The sequence below is a fragment of the Typopeltis vanoorti genome, chromosome 5, assembly GCF_054136105.1.
Source record: "Typopeltis vanoorti isolate ZY-2024b chromosome 5, IOZ_Tvanoo_1.0, whole genome shotgun sequence".
NCBI lineage: Eukaryota > Metazoa > Arthropoda > Arachnida > Uropygi > Thelyphonidae > Typopeltis > Typopeltis vanoorti.
This window is the reverse complement of record NC_143553.1, coordinates 139,742,373-139,764,651: the sequence shown is the minus strand read 5'-3', so window position 1 is coordinate 139,764,651 and position 22,279 is coordinate 139,742,373. Positions and strand designations below refer to the sequence as shown.

The 22,279-nt window shown below is 34.4% G+C and overlaps 1 protein-coding gene across 1 annotated transcript; it reads right to left on the bottom strand.

The window, feature by feature from the left end:
• Positions 1 to 315: 315 nt before the first annotated feature.
• LOC150106870 (uncharacterized) lies at positions 316 to 22,075 on the bottom strand. The gene is made up of 2 exons (XM_090392780.1): positions 21,949 to 22,075; positions 316 to 1,960 (listed from the first exon to the last, which is right to left on the bottom strand). The coding sequence occupies exon 2, from the start codon at positions 1,563 to 1,565 to the stop codon at positions 618 to 620; it is 948 nt and encodes a 315-aa protein (XP_090248906.1). The 5' UTR covers positions 1,566 to 1,960; positions 21,949 to 22,075; the 3' UTR covers positions 316 to 617.
• Between the last annotated feature and the right edge of the window lie 204 nt (positions 22,076 to 22,279).

Genomic DNA, 22,279 nt, shown 5'->3' with positions numbered 1-22,279 from the left:
GCACTGTAGTTTATCTGCAAATGCTGTGCCATTTTATAGACAATTGGCCAAATTATATCAACACAATGGTATTCATTGTGTTGATATCATTCAGCTGAGCTAGACACCATCTAGCTCTTTTGTAATAATGTAAACAAATGCCTTTTGTAATAACAAAGCAATTTGAAGCACAAATCACCAAGCTGCCATATTTTCGGTGAAAACTCAATGGTTATTACTTATGGAATATATTTCATATATGTGCAGAATATATCCAACATGAATGTGTCAAGTCATCTTGTAGGTAATGTATTATGAAATACATGCAAACAGCACTTTACCAATTCATAAATATGTTCAACAATTTATTAAAAGACATTATATATATTTTTACAAGGTGGTATTTACAGTGAGTTTTCTGATGCCTTCAAAGATTGACTCATATCTTAAACATTTTGTTACAAATTTCACATTCTCATATGCAAAATATGCCCAATGTGAATGTGTCAATCTTGTGGTTAAGGAATGAAATAGTAATAATACATGCAAACAGCATTTTAATAACTTGTAAATAGTTAAAATATCTATTACTTCAACAATTTGTTAAAAGGCATTATATATTTTTAAAAGACAAGATGTTATTTTCTGTGTGTTTTCATATGCCTTTGAAGACTGCCTGAAGTCTTAAACATTTTGTTACAAATTTCACACTTAAAAGGCTTTTCATCAGTGTGGGTACTCCAGTGTCTCCTCAAATGACCTGCAATTGTAAATGATTTTCCACAAGTGTCACACTTAAAAGGTTTTTGATTGGTGTGGAATCTCAAATGCTTAGCAAGATATCCTGAATCTGAAAATGCTTTCCCACATATATTACACACATAGGGCCGTTCTTTAGTATGAATCCTCTTGTGTCGAACAAGGTTACTTGAGCAAGTAAATCCTTTATAGCATACTTTGCACACAAAAGGTTTCTCTTTACTGTGACTCCTCTTATGTTCAGTTAAACTACCTGATGTGGAAAAAGGTTTACCACAAGTTTCACATTTAAAAGGCTTAAAATTAGTGTGAAGTTTTCTGTGAGAATTAAGATGGCCAGACTCAAAAAATCCCTTTCCACAACATTCACACATGAAAGGTTTTTCACTGTTATGACACTTCTTATGTCTATTGAGATTTCCCAAAGATGAAAATGCTTTACCACAGATTTCACATATAAATGGTCTCTCATTTGTGTGGCTCAACTTATGCCTGTGGAGATTCGAAGAAAATGCAAACAATTTGCCACACAATTCACATGTAAAAGGTCGCTCTTTAGTATGGATTCTTTTATGTGCATTAAGATGTCCTGATTCTGAAAATGTTACCCCACAAATATCACATATAAATGGTCTTTCAGCAGTGTGAACCCTTAAATGTCTAGTCAGACTTCCAGACTGTGCAAAAGCTTTCCAGCATATTTTGCATTTAAATAGTTTTTCAGTAGTGTGTACTTTATTATGTCTATTAAGGATACACAAGTATCGAAACTTTTTTCCACAAATTTCACATGAAAATATTTTTTTGGAACTCATTTTTATTACCATTAAACTTTTATCTTAAGAAATAAACTTGGTGTGAAACTTGCACATCAAGTTTAAAAAAAAAAAAAAAAAAGATCATAACCAATGTGCCAAAAGGATACTTTCATAAAATCACCCATTCTAATGACATTCATATCCCACTGCTATATTGAACAGTGTATTTCTCTTGTAACTTAATGAAAATTTAAATTTCCTGAAATGACTGCCTACACTGAAAGAGAAACTTAGGAGTATGCATGGTATATTCTATTCTTACAGAAAATATAAGTGTACGATTATTGTACAATTCCTAGAAATGATAAAACCAGCTGCATTAGGATTTCAGTAGAGAAGTCCCATTTTCTTTTCATTCTTTCTGTTAGCATTTGAAACCATGCTTTACCTTTAATTCATATAATCTGAAACAGAAAATATTCAAAATTATGGGTTTTTATTAGATAAAATCATACAAGGAATACCTAAATGTTAAATATAAAAATAACAATACAGTACAAAGACTCCTAGACAGAAACACTTTCGGTGAATATTGATCAAGAACATGAGCTATAACATCAATCTTGTTTGAATGACTGTTTCAAAGGAAACAATACTCTGGCATCTGTCTAGCACCAGCTAACTTAGTTCTTTCTGCAAAATATGCTACTTGTATAGGAAATCTCCTGTTGCCAAAACAGACGACAAACTTATTAGGATTATGAATAGATTAAAGGAACTCTTCTGCTCTCAAACACACTACTGGTTGTTTTTTTTTTTTTGAAGTTAATATTTTCACCAAAGGCCTGTGTAGCTCAGTGGAAGTGGCGCTTGGTCTGGAAACTCGGGTTTTTTATCCCTTAAACTCAAGAAAATCGACCTTAGTACCCACATTATTTCAGACAGTAACATATTGTTAGGGTTAGGTACCAAGAGATGACAGCACTTGTTTTCCAGCCTCTTCATCGGTGGCTGCCTATAGACATGGGCCAGCTATCTCTGATTGGCTACCGGTGGAGATTGAACTGCCCACTCAGTCTCCAAAAGCCAGATAGGGTATAAAGGCCTCGCCTACTCCCTATAAGGGAATAAAAGGCGTTAGCTGATTTATTATTTTTTTTTTCATTTTCCCCATTTCAAATTGCATTTAAAAGGAGAGTAAATAAAACAACAACAACTGCAACTTCAGCATTTTTTACTTCCAAATGCTGAGGTGACAGATATAGACACATCCTTAGGTATTTTTCTTAGTGGCTGATCAAAGTGGCCACTGCAGTTTAGGGCTATAAAATGAACTGATGCTATAACTATCACCTGATCTACTTTTGGATATCCAGTGAGACACGTTAGCTACACAAACATCTCTTCAAAGAGCAGTAAATGTTGAATGTGTGGCTTGGCTTAAGAATGTCTCTGAAAAGTGTTTAAGAGGTTATTTTAAACTTATGTCGATAGATGCAACTTCCAGATTTCATCTCTTAATAATTTTCAAACGTATGACACTGTTTCTTCACATGCTGCACTACTACACAAGTCCCCAGTGTATTTTCACAGGTGGCACGTGTTTTACTTATGAGAAACATGTTACCATTCTTGGTATGCATTTTCAAACAGTGGAATCTCTGCAAAGAGTTGCTTGTTGCCTATTGAGACCTTATCCTTGCCACCATGAATTCCCACCCCAGAAACGGTTGTAAACTCAGAGTCCACTCATTATGTGCAGACTAAGGGTCAGATAATCCAAAATCCTAGTTCTAGAGAACAAACAAGCAAGGTGGCAATCCTTATACATGGCAATGATATTTATCTACCACCTAAATACATCAATGGGATTAGAATTCATGACTTATTGATTGGTGATCAACACGGCAATCCATTCAGCTAACCAGGCTGGTAAACCAAAGGACTCATAAGCAGACATAAATTCCTGTAATATTTTGCTAGACATGAACAAAACTGATTTTTGATACTTGACAAAACACCTTGCCACTGATGCCCTTGGCAACTGCCCCAATGCCAAAGCAATCCGATTAGCTCGTAATACAGCTTCACAAAGCTCTAAAATTTATGTAAATGACATAGATTAAGATTTAAACATCTCTTACTGCAAAATATTTGAATCTTTTCTATTTCATTTATTTAATGCATTAGGACCAAACCTCATTCTTGATTTAAAAAAAAAAAAGAACTCATTGTGTTCAACAATGAAGAAATTCTCAGAAATACTTTTTCTTTTTTTTTGTTACATTTATTAACATTTTACATACATTTACATTTTACTATAAAATTCTGTAATGAATGATTACTGCATTACACAGTGGTGTAACGGTGTAATAGTAAATAAATATACATATTCAAACAGACTATTAGCGAGCTAATCCGAACTCCATTAATGTTTATCTGATAAAAGTAAGCAATGTTCAGCATCATTTATGAATCCAAGAAATAGTCTTAATCCTCTCTCTTAAATGCTGCTCCCGATTTTTCAAATTCTAAGCCCTTCGTTAACCCTGTGGAGGTCACGGGCGAAAAAATTGCAGCGCAGGTCGCGTGTATCTGAGGGATGCACGCGACTAGTATTATTAGTATTATTATTATAAACTCTTTGTTAACCCTGCGGAGGTCATGGTTGAATAAATAAATATATATATTTATTCGTATTAATAATAATAATAATAATGAATGTATCTCTCAGATACACGCAACCTACGCTTTAGTAGATTTTTTTAAGTCTTCTTAGCGAAGCCTATCTTTGGTTCCTACATAGCCAATGTAGTAGTATTAATTTTCAAATATTAAAAATTGAAGGAAGAAAAAAGTCGATTATAGAAGTTTTAGAGGTTATAAAATCTAGTGTCAAAACAGCAATAGAAAAGTTAAATAATAATTTTGTACCATTTCAAGTTAAAACAATAATAAAAAAATATGAAGAAAGTGGATTAATTTCAAAAAAACAAATCAATGAATTTCACGAAGAAATAACAAAATTTTATGAAACAATGACTGAATATTTAAAACAGTGGACAATACTATTGGAAAAATATTCAGTATTTTCATGGATGACTTTGGAAGAAATTCCAAAGGTGGGAAGATGTGGAAAAAAGTTTTGAATATTTGAAGACAAAAAATATTGATATAAATGACACATACTTATTTAATCAAATCACCACATCGAAAACCATATTAGAGGAAGAATTAAAATCTTCAGAGTGGAATAAAAAATTAGCTTCAGAAAAATGGGCATTTATATTTTCAAAAATGGAAAAGGAATTTCCCAAGCAATATAAAGATTTGTATAATATATGTGAATATAATAAATTTAGTTTAATCCTTTATCCAAGTGTGAGCAAACAAAGTTTGCGCCTGAAAATATCTTCAGGACTGAGGTAAGGCAGTACACCACTGGGCAACTCGGAGCAAAGGTGGACTAAGCTAACATCACTCCTATCTCCCATAATGCAAAACACATCTCCTTGCAGATATGTATAATTTTACACATTAAGGGAAGGGCCACTACCCAGACTGGTTTTGATCTCTCCATTGCTTCTGCCTTGGTATCTCCACTTCTAGGACTGGCTCCCACTGACGAGACCTCAATAAAGGTTGAAACCAGTCTAGGTAGTGGCCCTTCCCTTAATGCATAACATTATACATATCCACAAGGAGATGTGTTTTGCATTATGGGAGATACTGAAATAGGAGTGATGTTAGCTTGGACCACCTTTGCTCCGAGTTGCCTGGTGTTATACTACCTTACCTCAGTCCTGAAGATATTTTCAGGTGCAAACTTTGTTTGCTCACACTTGGATAAAGGATTAAACTAAATTTATTATAGTCTAACCAAGTGAAAAATAAACTTTCATATGTGAATATGTTTTTTCTATACCTGGTCACAATGGTAACGTGGAAAGAATATTTTCCTTAATGGAAATCCAATGGACGGAGGATAGAAATAGACTTTCAACAAATACTGTTGAAAGTATTCTTCAATGTCTCGAAAACTACGATTTTAATTGTCTTCAAATGCATGATTATTTACTTAATAACAAGGCTCTATTGAAAATGGCCAAATCTAGTTAAGTTCAAAAAGAAAGAGTAATATTTTAATTTTAAAACAAAGGATAACTAATATTAGTTTTGTGATTTTTAAATAGTTAAAATAAGCCCATGGTATTATTTCTTATAGTTATAATTAAAAAAAAAGTTTGTGATTTTCTTTTCTTTAAATTTTGTTATACTTGATTCAAGTACGCAGATTTTAGGGAGAAAGTTGAGTGTGTGAATGTGTATAATATGCCCAGGCGAGTAGGAAAGACCACAAATCAGAATGGGATAGTTAGTAAAAGGCATCAAAATAGGAATGGGACAAATCGGCTTCTTCAGTTCATGTATACAAATGCCAGAAGTATTAGGAACAAGAGGGAAGAATTTTTGGCCTTGGATGGCACTTCCAGACCACAGGTTATTGGCATTAATGAAACATGGCTGACAGAAGATGACACAGTTAGTGAGATTGAATGTGAGGGGTATGGCATGTTCAGGAGAGACAGGGAGAATAAAATGGGGAGAGGTGTGTTATTGATGATAGTGGATGAGCTACAGCCAAGGAGAATAGAAGTGGAACCATTAACAGGAAAGAGATAAGAGCACATTTGAGGCCATTTTGTGTGAGATTGAAACTAGCAGAACAAAATATACAGTTGGGTGCTGCTATAGACCAGGTGATGGAATAGATGGTGGGGATAGTATGCATAAGCAAATAGAAGAAATGAGTGGAAGGAGGGTAATTATTATGGGAGATTTCAACTATGGTAACACTGATTGGAAGGAGGAGAGGACACATGGGAGGAAGGAATTGGATTTTATGCGGTTATTAAGGGATAACTATCTGCGACAGCATGTAATGGAAAATACTAGGGTTCAGAGAGTGCTTGACCTAGTAATTGCATCTGAGAATTTGGCTGTAACGAATATGACCACGTTGCCACCAATTGGTGAGAGCAATCATAGGGCCTTGACTTGGGAGGAGGCTAAAGGTGTGGAATTTACAATTAAGACAGGGTACATGTGGAATTATCGGGCTGGTAAGTATGATAAGCTTAGGAGATTGATTGGTACAGTGCCATGGCATGTAAAACTGCAAGGGCTAGAAGTTGACAGAGCATGGGAGGCGGTTAAGAAGTGTTTGCATGAAGCAATGGCTGACTGTATACCTAGAGTCCGAATAATAAATCAAGTAGGAGTTAAATGGATGAATAACACCATCAAGCTTGAGCTGCAAAAAAAGAAACAACTATGGAGGGAATTTAAGGAGAAAGGTGACCAGCAGACACACGAACAGTATAAAGCCCAGGCCAGAAGGGTAACGAGTGTAGTAAGAAAAGCAAAAAAGGATTACAAAAGAACATTGGCCATGCAGGCTAAAGACAATCCTAAACAGTTTTTTCGATATGTTGTAAGTAGAAGAAAAAATGTATATGGCAGAATGATTTTAAAGAATGCCGATGGTAGGGAGGTAACTGAATCAGTTGATATAGTTGAATTACTGAGCAAGTACTTTGCAAGAGTATATCATCAAGGTGGTGACATTGCAGAAATGAATGAACCAAAAGTTTATACGGGAATTGTGGTGAATGAGGTGGAGGTGAGTAGTCTATTACAAAACCTCAATGTCAATACATCTGTGGGATTGGATGGTATACCAGCTCGTGTCGTACGTGAAGTGGCTAAATAATTGTCAGTACCCTTGACCATTCTGTTTAATCTGAGTCTCAGGTCTGGGGTAATCCCGAGGGGTGGAAAGAGGGGAAAATAGTTCCACTGCATAAAGGAGGTTCCAAGACTGCTGTTGTAAATTACCAACCGATTAGCATATCAGGAATCATTGTCAAGGTCATGGAGAAACTAGTCAAGAGAAAAATACAGGATTGGATAATGAAAATGGGATACTGTATGGGGGACAACATGGTTTTGTGAAGGGTAGATCATGCCTCAGTAATTTGCTCACATTTTATAACACAGTAACGACTGAACTGGATAAGGGTAATGGGTTTTCAGTGATTCTACTGGACCTTGCCAAGGCCTTTGATAGGATACCACATGGAACTCTAATCATTAAACTGGAGCAGATGGGGATGGATATAGGGTTGGTGAGATGGATAGGAGGGTGGTTGATGGAGAGATACCAGAGAGTGGTTTATTCAGGAGTTGAGTCCAAAAGACGGCTTGTGACTAGTAGTGTGCCGCAGGGTTCTGTTCTTGGATCACTACTTTTCAATTTGTTCATTAACAATATAGGAAAGGATCTGAGAGGAAGTGTTCACTTGTTTGCTGATGATGCAAAGTTGGGTAGAGCAATTGTGAGTGGTGCACAGGATGTCAAAATTTTGCAGGATGATTTGGATAGTTTGGAGGACTGGGCTAAGGAAAATGGATGTCAATTAATGTGGCAAAGTGTAAGGTTATGCACTTTGGAGTGAAAAGATTAGCAGCAGTATATCACATTGGTTGAACCGTACTCCAGGAGATTGATGAGGCCAGGGATTTGGGAGTGTTGGTGGATAGGGAGTTGAAGTTTATGGGGCACATTGCAAAAGTGGCTAAAACAGCTCATCAAATCACTTGGTTACTGAAAAATACTTTAACGAGCAGAGACTAACAAGTTATTGTTCCTCTATATCGAGCCCTGATAAGACCCCATCTGGACTACTGTGCCCAGATATGGGTGCCAGGGTTCATTCTTGATGGGGAGGAGGTGGAGAGGATCAAGAGACAAGTGACCAAGATGGTGGTAGGTCTGTGGAATGAACCTTATGAAAATAGATTGAAGATTTGTGGGTTGCAAAAATTGGTTGATAGGCAGAAAAGGGGTGATATGATTGAGACATTCAAATTACTGAAGGGTTTCTATAAGATTAATCCAGAAGATATTTTTGAGAATAGGGCTTGTGGTGGGAGGACTAGGGGCCATACATGGAAGCTGGGGAAAAATGTGGTTAACAGGGGTGTTAGAGCTAGGTTCTTTACTTGGAGAGTGGTAAATGAGTGGAATAAGCTGCCAGGATGGGTGCTATGACCGTGAATGAGTTTAAGGTGAGGTATGATAGATGCTGTGTGAAAGATGAATAGTTGTTCTTGACATGATATTAGGGCCTTCCTCGATGAGTCTGTTGACTCCTTGGAGTTGCCCGTAATAATAATAATAAGTATAAATTCAAGTAACTTGAATATCTAATATTTTATATTTATCGTGATTTTTTTAGTTGAGTTGCAAGATCTTTATAAACCAAAGAATTTTCATATTTGTTACAGTGATTTTTTTAGTTGAATTGTAGAATCTTTTTAAAACAAAGAATGTTTTATTTGTCTCTGTGATTTTTTTTTTTCTAGTTGAGTCGTATTATCTTTATAAAATAAAGAATCTCGTGACTGTGATATTTGTAGTTCATTTGTAGAAAGTAGATGTGTAGTTTTTTTTTGGTTGTCAAAATTTCGTCGATCCAGTACTATGTCCCGTTTTGACAACCAAGAAATCTGACAACACTATGCTAGACCAACCAATCTTCCTTTAGTCATTGCTGTTCGCAAATAATTTTTAATCAGTTTAAGCTTTGAAAGACTTCTTTCCGCACTTGCTACGCTAACAAGAATTGTTAACAAGATCAGCTGCACTTGCTACAGAGCCTACCGCAATATAGCTGAACGAGTGCCCTTATTAAGCCGCACCATGAGGCAGGCTACCTCTATGCTACACCCTGTCGACGGTACTATATGCACAGCTACTCATGACCTCCTAGCTATACACTGGATGTATGTAAGAATATTTATATTAAACAATTTGTTTGTATCTGTCAGATCAGCTATGACCTCCGCAGGGTTAAGAAAGTTAAAGATTCTTGGTGCCAGGAATGTGAATTACACAGCAGGATACTCTTTTGCCTCAGATACCTAGAAAAGTAGACCATCTTGCCTGAGGATACATTGGTCATTGAGGCTAATGCAATGTTTATTTCTACGTAAGAAGATAAGTATGCTATAAAGGTATATATATGCTTGATGTTGAGGAGGATTAAATTAGATTGCTACGCATTCCTTGTATTTGGTATTGAGCGATTGGGTTGTACGCATTCCATGAACTTGGTATTGCGCGATGCAGCAAGCTGCATTGTAGATAAGGTTTTATTTTTTGAGATTATTCAGTCAATCTATAATTTCTTTTCTTCATTGAGTCATCGATGGTCAGTTCTAAACCACGTCCAAAATTTTACTTTAAAACCTTTATGCACGACGAGATGAGAAAGCCGTGTTGAAGCTGTAAAAACAATACGAAATCAAATAAAAGAAATGCACGAAGCTTTAATTTTCATCACAGAAGATGACAGCTTAATTGGGCAACAAGGCATTAAAACAAAATTGGAAGTTAATTTGTTAGCAAAAAAAAAAAAAAATTAATTCTTTCAAGTTTATATTTGGCACATTCGTTTGGTATGACATTCTAAGTGAAGTCAATGCATCTAGCAAATTGCAAAATATCTCTTTCAATATTATGGAAGCCTTGAACTCATCAGATGTCACAAAAAAATTCTTGATATCATACAGAAGCGAAAATAATTTTTTGAAAGTTCAACACCAAGCCCATAACTTTGCTCTAAATAATGAGTTAAAAGCTGATTTCCCAACTAACGACAGCACACAAACTCGACATGAAAAAACTCAATTTGATTATGATACTGAAATTAATTACTAATTTTGCACGACAGTTTAAAATTAATTTTTTAATGTAATTCTTGATTAAGCAATAACATCAATTACTGAGAGATTTGAACAGATAAATAAATATGAATCAATTTTTGGGTTTCTCTTTAACATTGGTAACTTAAAATTTGGTAAAGATACAGTAAAAAAAGCTGGTTTCAACTTAGAAATTGTTCTGTCTGATGGTGATCATAAAGATATTTCAACAATAGATTTATTAGATGAATTAAAAAGATTGTCTCGGAGGATAACAAATAATTATTCTCCCAAAGAAGCATTAAATTAAAAATTGTGCAAATGACTGCACAAGTTTTTTTCAAAATATGTACACATCACTACGAATTCTTTTAACAATCCCAACTATAATTGCAAGTGCAGTGCGTAGTTTTTCTAAATTAAGACTTATTAAAAATTATTTGAGGTCCACAATGTCCCAAGAGAGATTAGATGGCTTAGCCACTTTATCTATTGAAAGTAACATGGCCGAGACATTAGATCTAAAAGAAGTAGTAAAGTATTTTGCCGAAATTAAGGCTAGAAAGATTTCTTTATATTTGTTTTGTCATATTTAATGTGATTTATGTAATATTTATAAATCGTGTTAACATTATGTATCCATATTATAAAATGAACACAAAAATATTTAATTAATTTATTATTTTTATTTATTTATATATGGTTATTCATTATATATACACACACACACACACACATACATACATACAGGGCTGGCGGAAGTGGGCATTCAGAGCATGCGGGCGCCGCCACCGGGGTACGGTTCATAAGTTCATTTTTAAGAAGCAAAATTTTTATCATAAAAACAAAAAATTCTTAGAATGATCAATATTAAAATAAATAAGGCCGGATACACCGAATAAAAATTTTTAAAAAATTGTATATAAATTGTATGTTTACAATTTTGCAGCGAGAGCAGGCTAAATGCTTGCCTGCAGAATGTTGTCTACTGCAGTCTATCTAAAGTGAAACGGCGAACAGTTTTTATGCGCAGAAACGAATTTTCGTACAAAACATTTGTTGCTAGATAACCAGTCATATCATATGACTGGTTACCTAGCACAATAGCACACTGCGGTCTATTTTGTCTCTGTTTCGTGTAATAATTTCTTGTGGGTATAAAATAGAAATGGAATCAAAAACTAAAAAAAGTTATCGGTGCACAAAATCGTAGGAGTCATGCTGGGAAAGAAGCAGATATTAAGAAACAAACTGGAGCTCTTAATAAATTTGTTAAAATATTCTGATGCAGATTGTAACCAACTCGATACATCAGAAATCAGAGTTGACGAACCGTGCACATCATCCAGTTTGCATGAAAGTACTATTGAACAAGACAATAAGACGCACATGATTTAAGTGAAAAACAGATTTAGTTGTAGTTGACCACGACACTAACACATTGTTAGTCTCAGTAAATTTAGAAGATCCAGGTGAATGGGGAAATATCGATGAAAAATTACAAGTTGTTTTAATTGAAATGGGGCCTGTTGAAAATAAAAATATAATATATCCCAGAGATACATATGGTCGTAAATTTGGTGACATGTATTATAATAGCAAAATGGAAAATGGGGAGCTCATGCCAAGAACATGGCTCATTTATTCCAGAACTTTAAATTCTGTTTTTTGCTTTTGTTGTAAACTTTTCACACCTACAAGTAGTCAAGTAGTCTTGTAGAAGGTTATAACGATTGGAGAAATGTAAGTACAACTTTGCATAGACATGAGACTAGTTTAACTCATGAAAAATTTCTTAAAATGGAAGGAACTCGATAAAAATTTAAAAAACAAAACTACTATTGATTGCCAGACTCAAAGCATGTATGAAATGGAAAATGAACATTGGATGAGTGTTTTAGAATGCTTGATTGAAATTATAAAATTCCTTGGTAGCCAAAATTTAGCTTTTCGCAGATCATCTGATAAATTATATGAAAAAAATGACAGTAATTTTTTAAAATTAGTCGAACTGTTTGCAAAGTTTGATCCCGTTATGGAAAATCATGTCGAAAGGGCCCTACAATGAAACAATAGAGTACACTATTTGAGTAAAGACAGTCAAAATGAAATATTGGAAACTTTAAGTAATGCAACCAGGGATACAATTTTATTATCAATTCGAAAATCTAAATATTATTCCATAATTTTAGACTGCACACCTGATGCAAGTAAAACAGAACAAATTACCATTATTATTTGCTTTGTTTCCTGTGACAATGGAATTGTCAAGATCAGGAAAAGTTTTTAGGTTTTGCAGATATATCAGGTTCCACAGGACGTGGTTTATGTGCAACAATAATGGAACAATTGGAAAAATGGAACATTCCCATTGAAGACATGCGAGGTCAAGGGTATTACAATGGGGCAAATATGAAAGGGAAAAAATACGAGCTCCAAAATTTGCTTTTGAAGAAAAATCCTCGAGCATTTTACGTGCCATGTGCTGCTCATACTCTAAATTTAATCATTACCGATGCAGCCAAAGTGAATGCAGATACAATTAGTTTCTTTGCAATTATTCAAGAAATATACAATTTCTTTTCATTCTCTCACAAACATTGGGCAATCCTTTTAAAGTTCGTAAAAAATTTAACATTGAAACAGCCACCAGAAACGCGATGGGAAAGTAAAATTAATGCAATCCGCCCTCTACGATATCAGTTAGGTGAAATTTATGATGCACTTTTTGAAATTTTAAATAATGAAAATTTTAATAAAGAAACTCAGCATGAAACACAAACATTATGTGCTAAAATAAAGGACTACAAATTTATTTGCTCTCTTATAACTTGGCATGATTTACTTAACAGAATAAACCCTGTGAGTAAAATGCTTCAAGACAAAAATATGAACATTACACTTGCTTTGGAATCTATCGAAAACTTAAAAATATTCTTACAAGAGTATCGATCAGATACAAATTTTAAAGAAGTTCTAAAAACGGCAAAAGAACTGAGTGAAGAGGTGGATGGAGAACAAGAATTTAAAACTGGTATGGAAGTTCGATGACGAAAGTAGACACGACAATTTGACTACAAGCATCATGATGAAACGCCACAATCGCCAGAAGATAAATTTAGAGTGAATGTGTTTTATACACTTCTAGATGTTGCAATGTGTTGGTTAATAGAACGTTTTGAACAAAAAACATATGATAATTTCAATTTCTTATATAGATTACTACAAATTAATAATGAAGATTTATGAAAAAATTGTGACGATTTAGAGATTCCCTTGAAGGATGACGACAGTAAAGACGTAAATGCAATAGAACAATATGATGAGTTATGTGCTTTCTGGGATATTTTTCGGAAGGATAATTTAAATATTCAAAACTCTTTCGATATTCTTAATTTTATTGTATCCAATAATTTATCTTTCCCTAACTTTTCAATTGCTTTAAGAATACTATTAACCTTACCTGTTACTGGAGCGAGCGGTGAACGTTCTTTTTTCCAAGTTGAAATTGACTTAAGAAAAAGTATGTCACAAAAAAGGCTTGTTAGTTTGGCATTAATAGCTATTGAAAATGATATATGTGCGGAATTAGATGTTAAGACCATTATTTCTAATTCTGTGAATATGAAATCAAGAACCCTAAAATTTTAATTTAAAAAATTTCAAGTATATTTATGTAATTTGATTTATTTTTTGTTATTCTGTAAAGATTGTATTTTTTGAATACTTATATTAAATGTTCTAATTATTTCTGAATTATTTTCTTATTTTCTCATCTATCTTGAATTTCTTTTATTTCCCTAAAAGATAGTTCCACTTAAAAAAATTATTAAGAAATTTTTACAAGTTACTAAGAATTTAGTAACTTGTAAAATGCAAAGAATTTTTTAAACTTTTTAAATAAATTTTAACTTTAATTAAAATTCATTTTAATTCTGTTAGCGATTCGGGTCGGTGAGTAGGCTATAATTCCTGTATCATTATATTCAACGATTAAAGTGAAGTGGCTTTATCAAAATTTGCTTTAACTTTTGAGATTTTTTTTGAATATTCGGGTTTTCAACAATTATAATGCCTAGTCAACACCACCAGTTCGTTACATTTAGCGAACCAACATGTGGCTGTTCTGTCAAAATTTATTTAAGAAATTTCAAATAATTTAAATTTTTATTGTTGTAAAAGAACCACACACGACTGGATCGTTACAGGGGCCCTTAGATAGAAATTGCATGTGGGTGACAAAGACCCCTAGCGCCGGCACTGTGCATATATATATATACACAATTACGACTGAAGGGCAGGAAAAAAAATCTTGCACACACTCAAAAATTTCCTTGGGCCGGCACTGACTGTGAATTACTTAACTACCTCTACTTGTTTCTCTTTTCTCTCTTCCTTTTCTCGTTCTTCCTCCAGTTCGACCAATTCTTCATTGGTTAACTCTTCAGGGGCACTTCCTATGAGTTGAACTATGTTGTCATCATTCACTTCATGATTCAGGTTGTTTGCTAAGCCCACTATTTCTTCACTCAATTTAAAAAGGTCTTCATTTTTTTCAAAACTTCCAAAATCGTGCACAAACCTTTTTAATGTCTTTTTCCAAATGTCACTCATACACTGAGAAGTCACTTCGTTCCAAGCGACAGCAATATTTTTAATAGCATGATAAATATTGAATACTTTGCAGAATTGCACGAGAGTCTGATAATTTCCTTCAGTGACAGAAATCTTGTGAAAAAGTTCTCTGTAGATAATAAAACTTAAACACTACTAGAACGCCCTGATCCATCGGTTGGATCAGTGAAGTAGAGTTTGGAGGGAGAAACATGACCTTGATATTGGGATGAAGATCATCAATGTAAGGGGGATGACCTGGAGCATTATCTAGAATTAATAAAATTTTAAATTCTACATTTTTTTTTCACACAATAGCTTTCCATTTCACTCGCATAGCAGTTAATTAAGTCATCCACAAACAATTTTCGAGTAATCCATGACTTATTATTGCTCCGATAATGAACTGGAAGAGTATCCTTCCTAATGTTTTTGAAGGCTCGTAGATTTTCACTGTGCCATATCACAAATGGTTTCAGTTTATATCCAACCACATTCAGGATTTAATTATTTTTTTTTGGGGGGGGGGGGTTTGAGTAGATGATTTAAAAATACAGACTATGCATTGCAGTGGCGGCGCAATACATAAGCACTGCAACACCCTCAAGGAAAAAATGAAAAAATTAAATTTTGTTTGTGTTTATAAATAATAATGCTTACATTATATAAATGCAGTACATGTTAAAGGTTACAGCTTATGTTTTGACATCGATTGAATAGTTAATAATTAGAATTGTTCGATTAATGCTTTAGATTACGAAACAAATGAACTGCGATCTAAGGCCGATATTCGTTTGCCCTTATCATTGCACATTACGTCATTCCCAACTGTTACTGCTCACGTGGCAGCGTATTTTGAGTATGCTTATGCGCCTTATTTCTGTGAGATATGAAACATTTATTAGCGTGTGTTCGTGGTTAACTATTCTTTTGTAAATCTTATTTTATTTTGTTAAAATAACATATAATTATTTATTTATTATAGGTACAAGACTGAATTATGACGTGTCACTGTTGAAAATATGAAAAGAATATTTTTATCGTTACACAAAACAAATGCGATCTAACGCCGATACTCGTTTGCTGTCGTTGCACATCATTAGATACACTGCCGCTTGATGCCGCAAATGTTGGGGTCTTTGGCTAGATTGTGGAACTATGGGAGAATATTTGTTAATATACCAGTAGACATTTTCTAAAATAATTAGTTACTGGATATCATTGGTGTCCTCCCCTCCCCCTCAAACACGTTTTTTTTTTCATGTTTACATTTTCTAAAAGAATTAATTACTGGATATCACTGGTACTCCCCATCAAAGAAACACACACACACACACTTTTTTTTTCTTTCATGTTCACATTTTCTAAAATAATTAACTACTGGAATCTCAGTAGAATCTCAGTTTACTTCTTTTTTTTTCCTTTCAGGTTTTTTTTTGTCAATAGGTTGCAGTTAGACATTTTCTAAAATAATTAATTATAGGCTATCAGTGATGTCCCCCAAATACACACACACATTTTTTTTCTTTCATGTTTACATTTTCTATCTGCTTACTTTCACAGAAGCACCAACATATAGAACAAAAAACAACACTTGTAGAAACAGCCAAAAAAGTTGATCTTACGATAAATAAAAATAAAACAATGTTGATGAAAATAAATGCAAAACAAAATAAACAAATAATAGAAGAAATACTGCTTAAAGAAGTAGCATCAATAAAAGGAGGAACTACTGAAGATATAAATAGAAGGAAGCAGCTGACTTATTCAACTTTCAACCAACTTAGAAATATTTGGAAAAACAAAATTTGTCTATAAAAACTAAAATGAGAATATTTAACTCAAATGTAAAGGCAATGCTAAGGTATGGATCAGAAACATGAATGTTAAACAAAAAGATAGTTAACAATGTCCAGGTCTTCTTAAACAAGTATTTAAGAATGATACTGGGAATATATTGGCCAAAACAAATATCAAACAAAGAACTATGGCAGAGAACAAACCAGAAACCCATGTTGCAACAAATACGTGAAAGGAAATGGAGATGGTTGGGGCATGTGTTGAGGAAAGAAGATAAAATAATAGTAAAACAGGTTTTAGATTGGAACCCACAGGGTAAAAGAAGATGAGGAAGGCCAAGGGAAACATGGAAAAGAACAATACTGAAAGAAATAACAATTATTAATAAAAACTGGAACCAAATAAAAGCAGAAGCAAAAAAACAGAGTCCGGTGGAAAATGGTGGTGGAAGACCTATGCTCCCAGGTGGAGTGAAGAGGATTAAGCCAGCATTTCATTTGATATGTTGTTATTCATTTTTATGGACTGTCCGAGGTAGATGTGATCTTCAACTTTTCGATGGTGTGGGATTCTAGAGTGATTGTATAATCTTTACAGTGATCGTTTTTCATCCATCTTGTTTCGTTCAGATGTATTTCCAATCCAATTTTTTGGCAGTTTTGGCTTATGTCATTCAGCATTGATTCTAAGGGTTCAAGGGAGTGAGATATTAATACCACATCGTCAGCGAATAATAGGATATTTAACATTTCACCATCAATGTTTATTCCACCTTTCATCTCAGTTTATCGAATTATGCTGTTCAGAGTAGATCTGAAGAAATTAGATGATAAGACATCACCCTGATGCACTCCTGTACTTAAATAATTGACAAATGGGTGGTCTGTAATTACTATGTTCTTTATTACTTTTTTATGCAGAATTATGGTCTCTGTTTTCCATTCAGTAGGTGCTTTTCTTAACTGTGTATATCGAGTAAATATTTCTGCTACAGCTTTAAAGAGTACTTGTCCACCCATTTTTAATTCATCAGATTTTATACTGTCAATTCCTGATGATCGGTCATTTTTAATATGGTGGATAGCATTTTTACTTCTTCAGGTAGGACAGATGGTATTTCCAAATTTTCATCTGGTACTGTGACTACTTGTTTAGATAAGTAAAGGTTCTCATAAAACAATTTTATTATTTTTTCCATTTCACCTCTGTCTGTGTTCTGTTTCCTTGATTGTCTATGAAGGCAGATGGTAGTGGCTGCTTTAGGCTTATTTCTTTTTCTACTTTTTTTAGGCTACTGCAGAGCCTAGCTATTTCTGCCAATTGTCATTCTATATATATATTATAGTCATCTTTGATATTCTGCCTCAGTTGCTTACAGATAATTTTATATTCTAAATGGTCTTTTCCTATATCTTTCAGTATTCTTCTTTTCTTCAATAGTTCTATCATTCTTGCTGATAGGCATTCCCCTGGTCTTCAGAGGAAGTTCATAGGAGCTTCTTTCTTTGTAGTTCAATAAATGACTATTAAAGTTTGTTAAATCTTTGTTAAATTTCCAGTCAGTTTCTTCCTCATTTTTTCTAAATTCTTCTGAGTTTATCTGTTTTGAGCATTTTTTATGGTTTTGATTGGACTGTGTCCTGCATGATTGGACTGTGCTCGTATACGTTCTTTTTTAAATTTTTTTATGTATTTTGAGGATGGCTCTCATTAGACGGTGGTCTGAATGAATATCACAGTAGGTTTATCCAATGACTTCAACATTTTTTACTATTCTTTTGCAATTTGTTAGAATGAACTCAATTTAATTTCTTGTCTCTCCATTTGGGGATTGCCAAGTCCATCTTTTTCCAGTTCTCTTTTTACAAAAGAACTATTCATAATGTAAACCCTTTCTACTGCAACAAATTCTGCCAGGAGTTTGCCTCATTCATTTCTTTCCCCTTCTCCCATGGTCCAATGTATTTTTCTTCAATAGATTCTGTATCAATCTTTGCACTGAAACAATTTATCAATATCAGGACTTAAGTAGGTGCCTACACTCAGTAACCATCAATGCACCACCTGATGAACTTCCTCATACCTAGTGAAATGCCTTCCAAAAGGTGTTTCTTCAGGAGGTCAAACAAATGGGAGTTGTTCAGCCCCTTTAAGAAACATTTACAGTGCAACCACTCACAAGTGGTGTGCGCAGTGTGTGTGGGGTAGCATTGTCGTCCACCAAAATCACACTGCTTGTCAGAAGGCCTGGTCGTTTGCGTCAAATGTTGGTCTTTGAGTTTATCTGTGACTATCCTATGACTATCATCCTTGGTGAACCAAGGATGATAGTCATAGGAATAGAATGCAAATAATAGAGCATCTTCAGAGAGGACAGAAGGAATAGTGTGTGTGTGTGTGTAAGGGGGGGGGGGGTGCTTATGATAGAAGTGCTATGCCATAAGAATTAAAGCCAGACAGGATAGAAGTATATTAGGACAGGAAATCAGAGGACAGTTTCTTTGAGGCTATCTGGTTGAGGTTTGACATCAGGTTTGGGAGTGCTGAATCTGATCATATCAGAAAACATCATACTGCTTCCACTTGGGAAAACTGATTATGTAGTCTTCAAAGGAGATGGCCAGATATGCAGTTTTCTATTAAGGGGGTATATATGGAATTACAAAGCAGGTGATTATGCACACTGAGGAGTCAGCTTTCAAGCAGTGCCATGCCATAAGAATTTGGAGGGGAATATCACTAAACACAATAAAAACAGAAACAGACCAAAAGCTAAGAAAAACACAAGCTGGATTTAGAGCCAACAGGTCGTGTATAGATCAAATAGCAGCACTAATAATAGAATAGTCAATAGAATGGTAGTCATATTTTTATATCAACTTTGTTGATTTTGAAAATGCTTTTGACAGCACATTGACAGAGTAACAATATGGAAATTAGTGTCATATTATGACATACCATGTAAAATTATCAACATAGTTAAAAAAGTTGTCAAATATAAAATACAAATCATGCACAATGGAGAACTTTATTATTATTATCTGAGACCTCCAGGGAGTCAAGGACTCATTGAGAGAGGCCATAAATCACCAGCACCAACTGCATACCTTCTCTTGAATTCATTCACACTATATGCACTCGCTACCACTAAAGGGAAACTAATCCACTCACTCACTGCTCTGTTGAGAGAAAAACCTAGTTCTTATCCCTTTCTTGACTAAGAACAAACTTGATGCTTCCCCCCCCCATGTTCTTTCCCCACCTTCCATATAATGAAGAATTTCATTAGACGATATCCTATAACACCTATTCAAAAGTTTATAAACCTCTATCATATCACCCCTCTTTCTCCTGGTAACCAAAGTCTGCAATCTACATGCTCACAATCTGTTCTCACAATCTGTTCTCACAATCTAAATCCCACAAACTAGATATAATCTTCACAGCTCTTCTTTGCACCCTTTCCACAGCTTCTTTATCTGCTTGGAACCAAATCTGCACACAATAATCCAGGTGTGATCGTATCAAGGCCTTATAAAGAGGCAAAATTACTTGCATCTCAAGGTTCACTTCAACATCACAGTTATCCTCTGAATTGTATCTGAAACTTTTGTTATGTGACCTTTGAACTTCAAATTCCTATTCCACCATTATGGCAAGATCCCTAGCCTCATCAGTTTCTTGTAGCATAACCCCACTAATATAACATGCTGCTGGAAATCTCATCATGCCAAAGTGCATAACTTTACACTTACCTACATTAAACTGACAGCCATTTTCTTTTGCTCAAATTTCCAGCCTATTCAAATAATTTTGTAAGTGCTAGATATCAGCAGCATCCCTGATTGCACTGCCTATCTTTGCATCATCAGTGAACAATTGCACACCACCTATTAGACACAAAGTCAAACTTTCAAAAAGTTTGAAATTAAAACAAGAGTTAGTCAGGACTGCATTCTCTTCTCAACAATATTTTTTTATTACTGTAGACTAGGTTATGAGAAATGCCATGAAAAACACAAAAGGAATACAGTGAAATTCAATAGAACAGCTACATGACCTGGATTTTGCAGATGATATATGTTTAATGGCACAAGTCATACAAAACATATAAGACTAATGACTTCACATCAGTTGCCTTGGTATACCATAATGCATAGCACATCTCCTTGCAGACATGTATAATGCTATGAATTATGGGAAGGGTCACTACCCAGACCAATTTTGACCTTCATTGAAGTCTCATCACCAATAATGTATGACACCTGAGAAAATAGAGATGGATAGGGCATGTAATAAGAAAACCTGAAAAAGACAAAGTCAAACAAGCATTAGAGTCGGCTCCACAAGGAAAGAGGAAGAGAGGTAGACTAAAGATAAGCTGGTGGAGAGAATTAGAAGAAAACCTTTGAAAGATCTGGACACAGATGAAGAGAGAAGCACAAAACAGAGTCAGATGGAAATCCATGGAGATATGCTCCCAATGGAGTGAAGAGGAATAAGTAAGTCATGGCTGGAGGTCAGGTTATATTACAAATAATGATTATCCAATTTGTCAGTACTGAACATGTTGGTATTATTATTTCGGTGTATAAATATGTGTAGAAAAAATAAACACATAATATATATATAATATGAAAGGTGAGAGAATTAATGAATAGATAAGCTGAACGAATAATATACACAAACCATTCTATATGGAAGGTGATGAATCTTAGGATATATGCATATCAGTTTTTCAGAGTAGTGATAGTTGGTATGTAGTTCACCTGCTCTTGGTTTTTGTTATTCTAACATTGAGTGAATCAGTCAGACTGTAACTGTGGGATTGGTTTCCCTTTGGGTGATCCAGCTTTCCCCCTTACAATAATAATAAAAAAAAACTTTGAACACATTTAGTAGTAATAACAGTTCGCTTCACACATTGTTGTTTATGATTTCCCGAACTTTTCAACTAATTCCTGTGTGCTAACTGTTGTTGTTAACTGCACCGGACACTCGTCGTCTAGTCACTTAAAAACAATGCTGAGATTGACAATTATCGTCATTAAACTTGTTTCATTATCTTCAAAATTACACCGTCTTGGTGGACTTTTTTCCAGCTTAACGTAAACCTTAATACTAACTCTCTATTCCATTTTAATTTCTTAGATTATTACGTGATACTCCAACGTCTTCACTACGCTCCGCTACACACATCTCACTATCTCCCCTACTACTTAATTCTCTAACAATACACATTCCAAAACATGAACACACAAATACTTACATTACACCTCTTATTTCTCTGTTCGTTCTATACTAGTCCAACACAAAACACAACCGCTGTCAACGTGTTAAACGACGTATACATTCATTAGGTGGCATCAGTTTTATGATATCACTGTTGTTCTGCCATGCTGTGTATATAACCTCAGAAATGGTGTAAGAACAGTGAAGGAAAAAAAAAAAAAAAAAAACGAGCCGCATTACGATTGCACTCAGCTATAACACGTGTTTCTGTTGTTACAAAATACTATAAGTTTTAAAAGAGGTAAACCGTGAGTAGACATAACTATACATAAAAATATAACGGAAAAACTCACGTAGAAAAATTATTT

Coding starts and splice junctions, on each gene's coding strand:
- LOC150106870 (XM_090392780.1), bottom strand. CDS start 1,565: ATGGTAATAAAAATGAGTTCCAAAAAAATATTTTCATGTGAAATTTGT.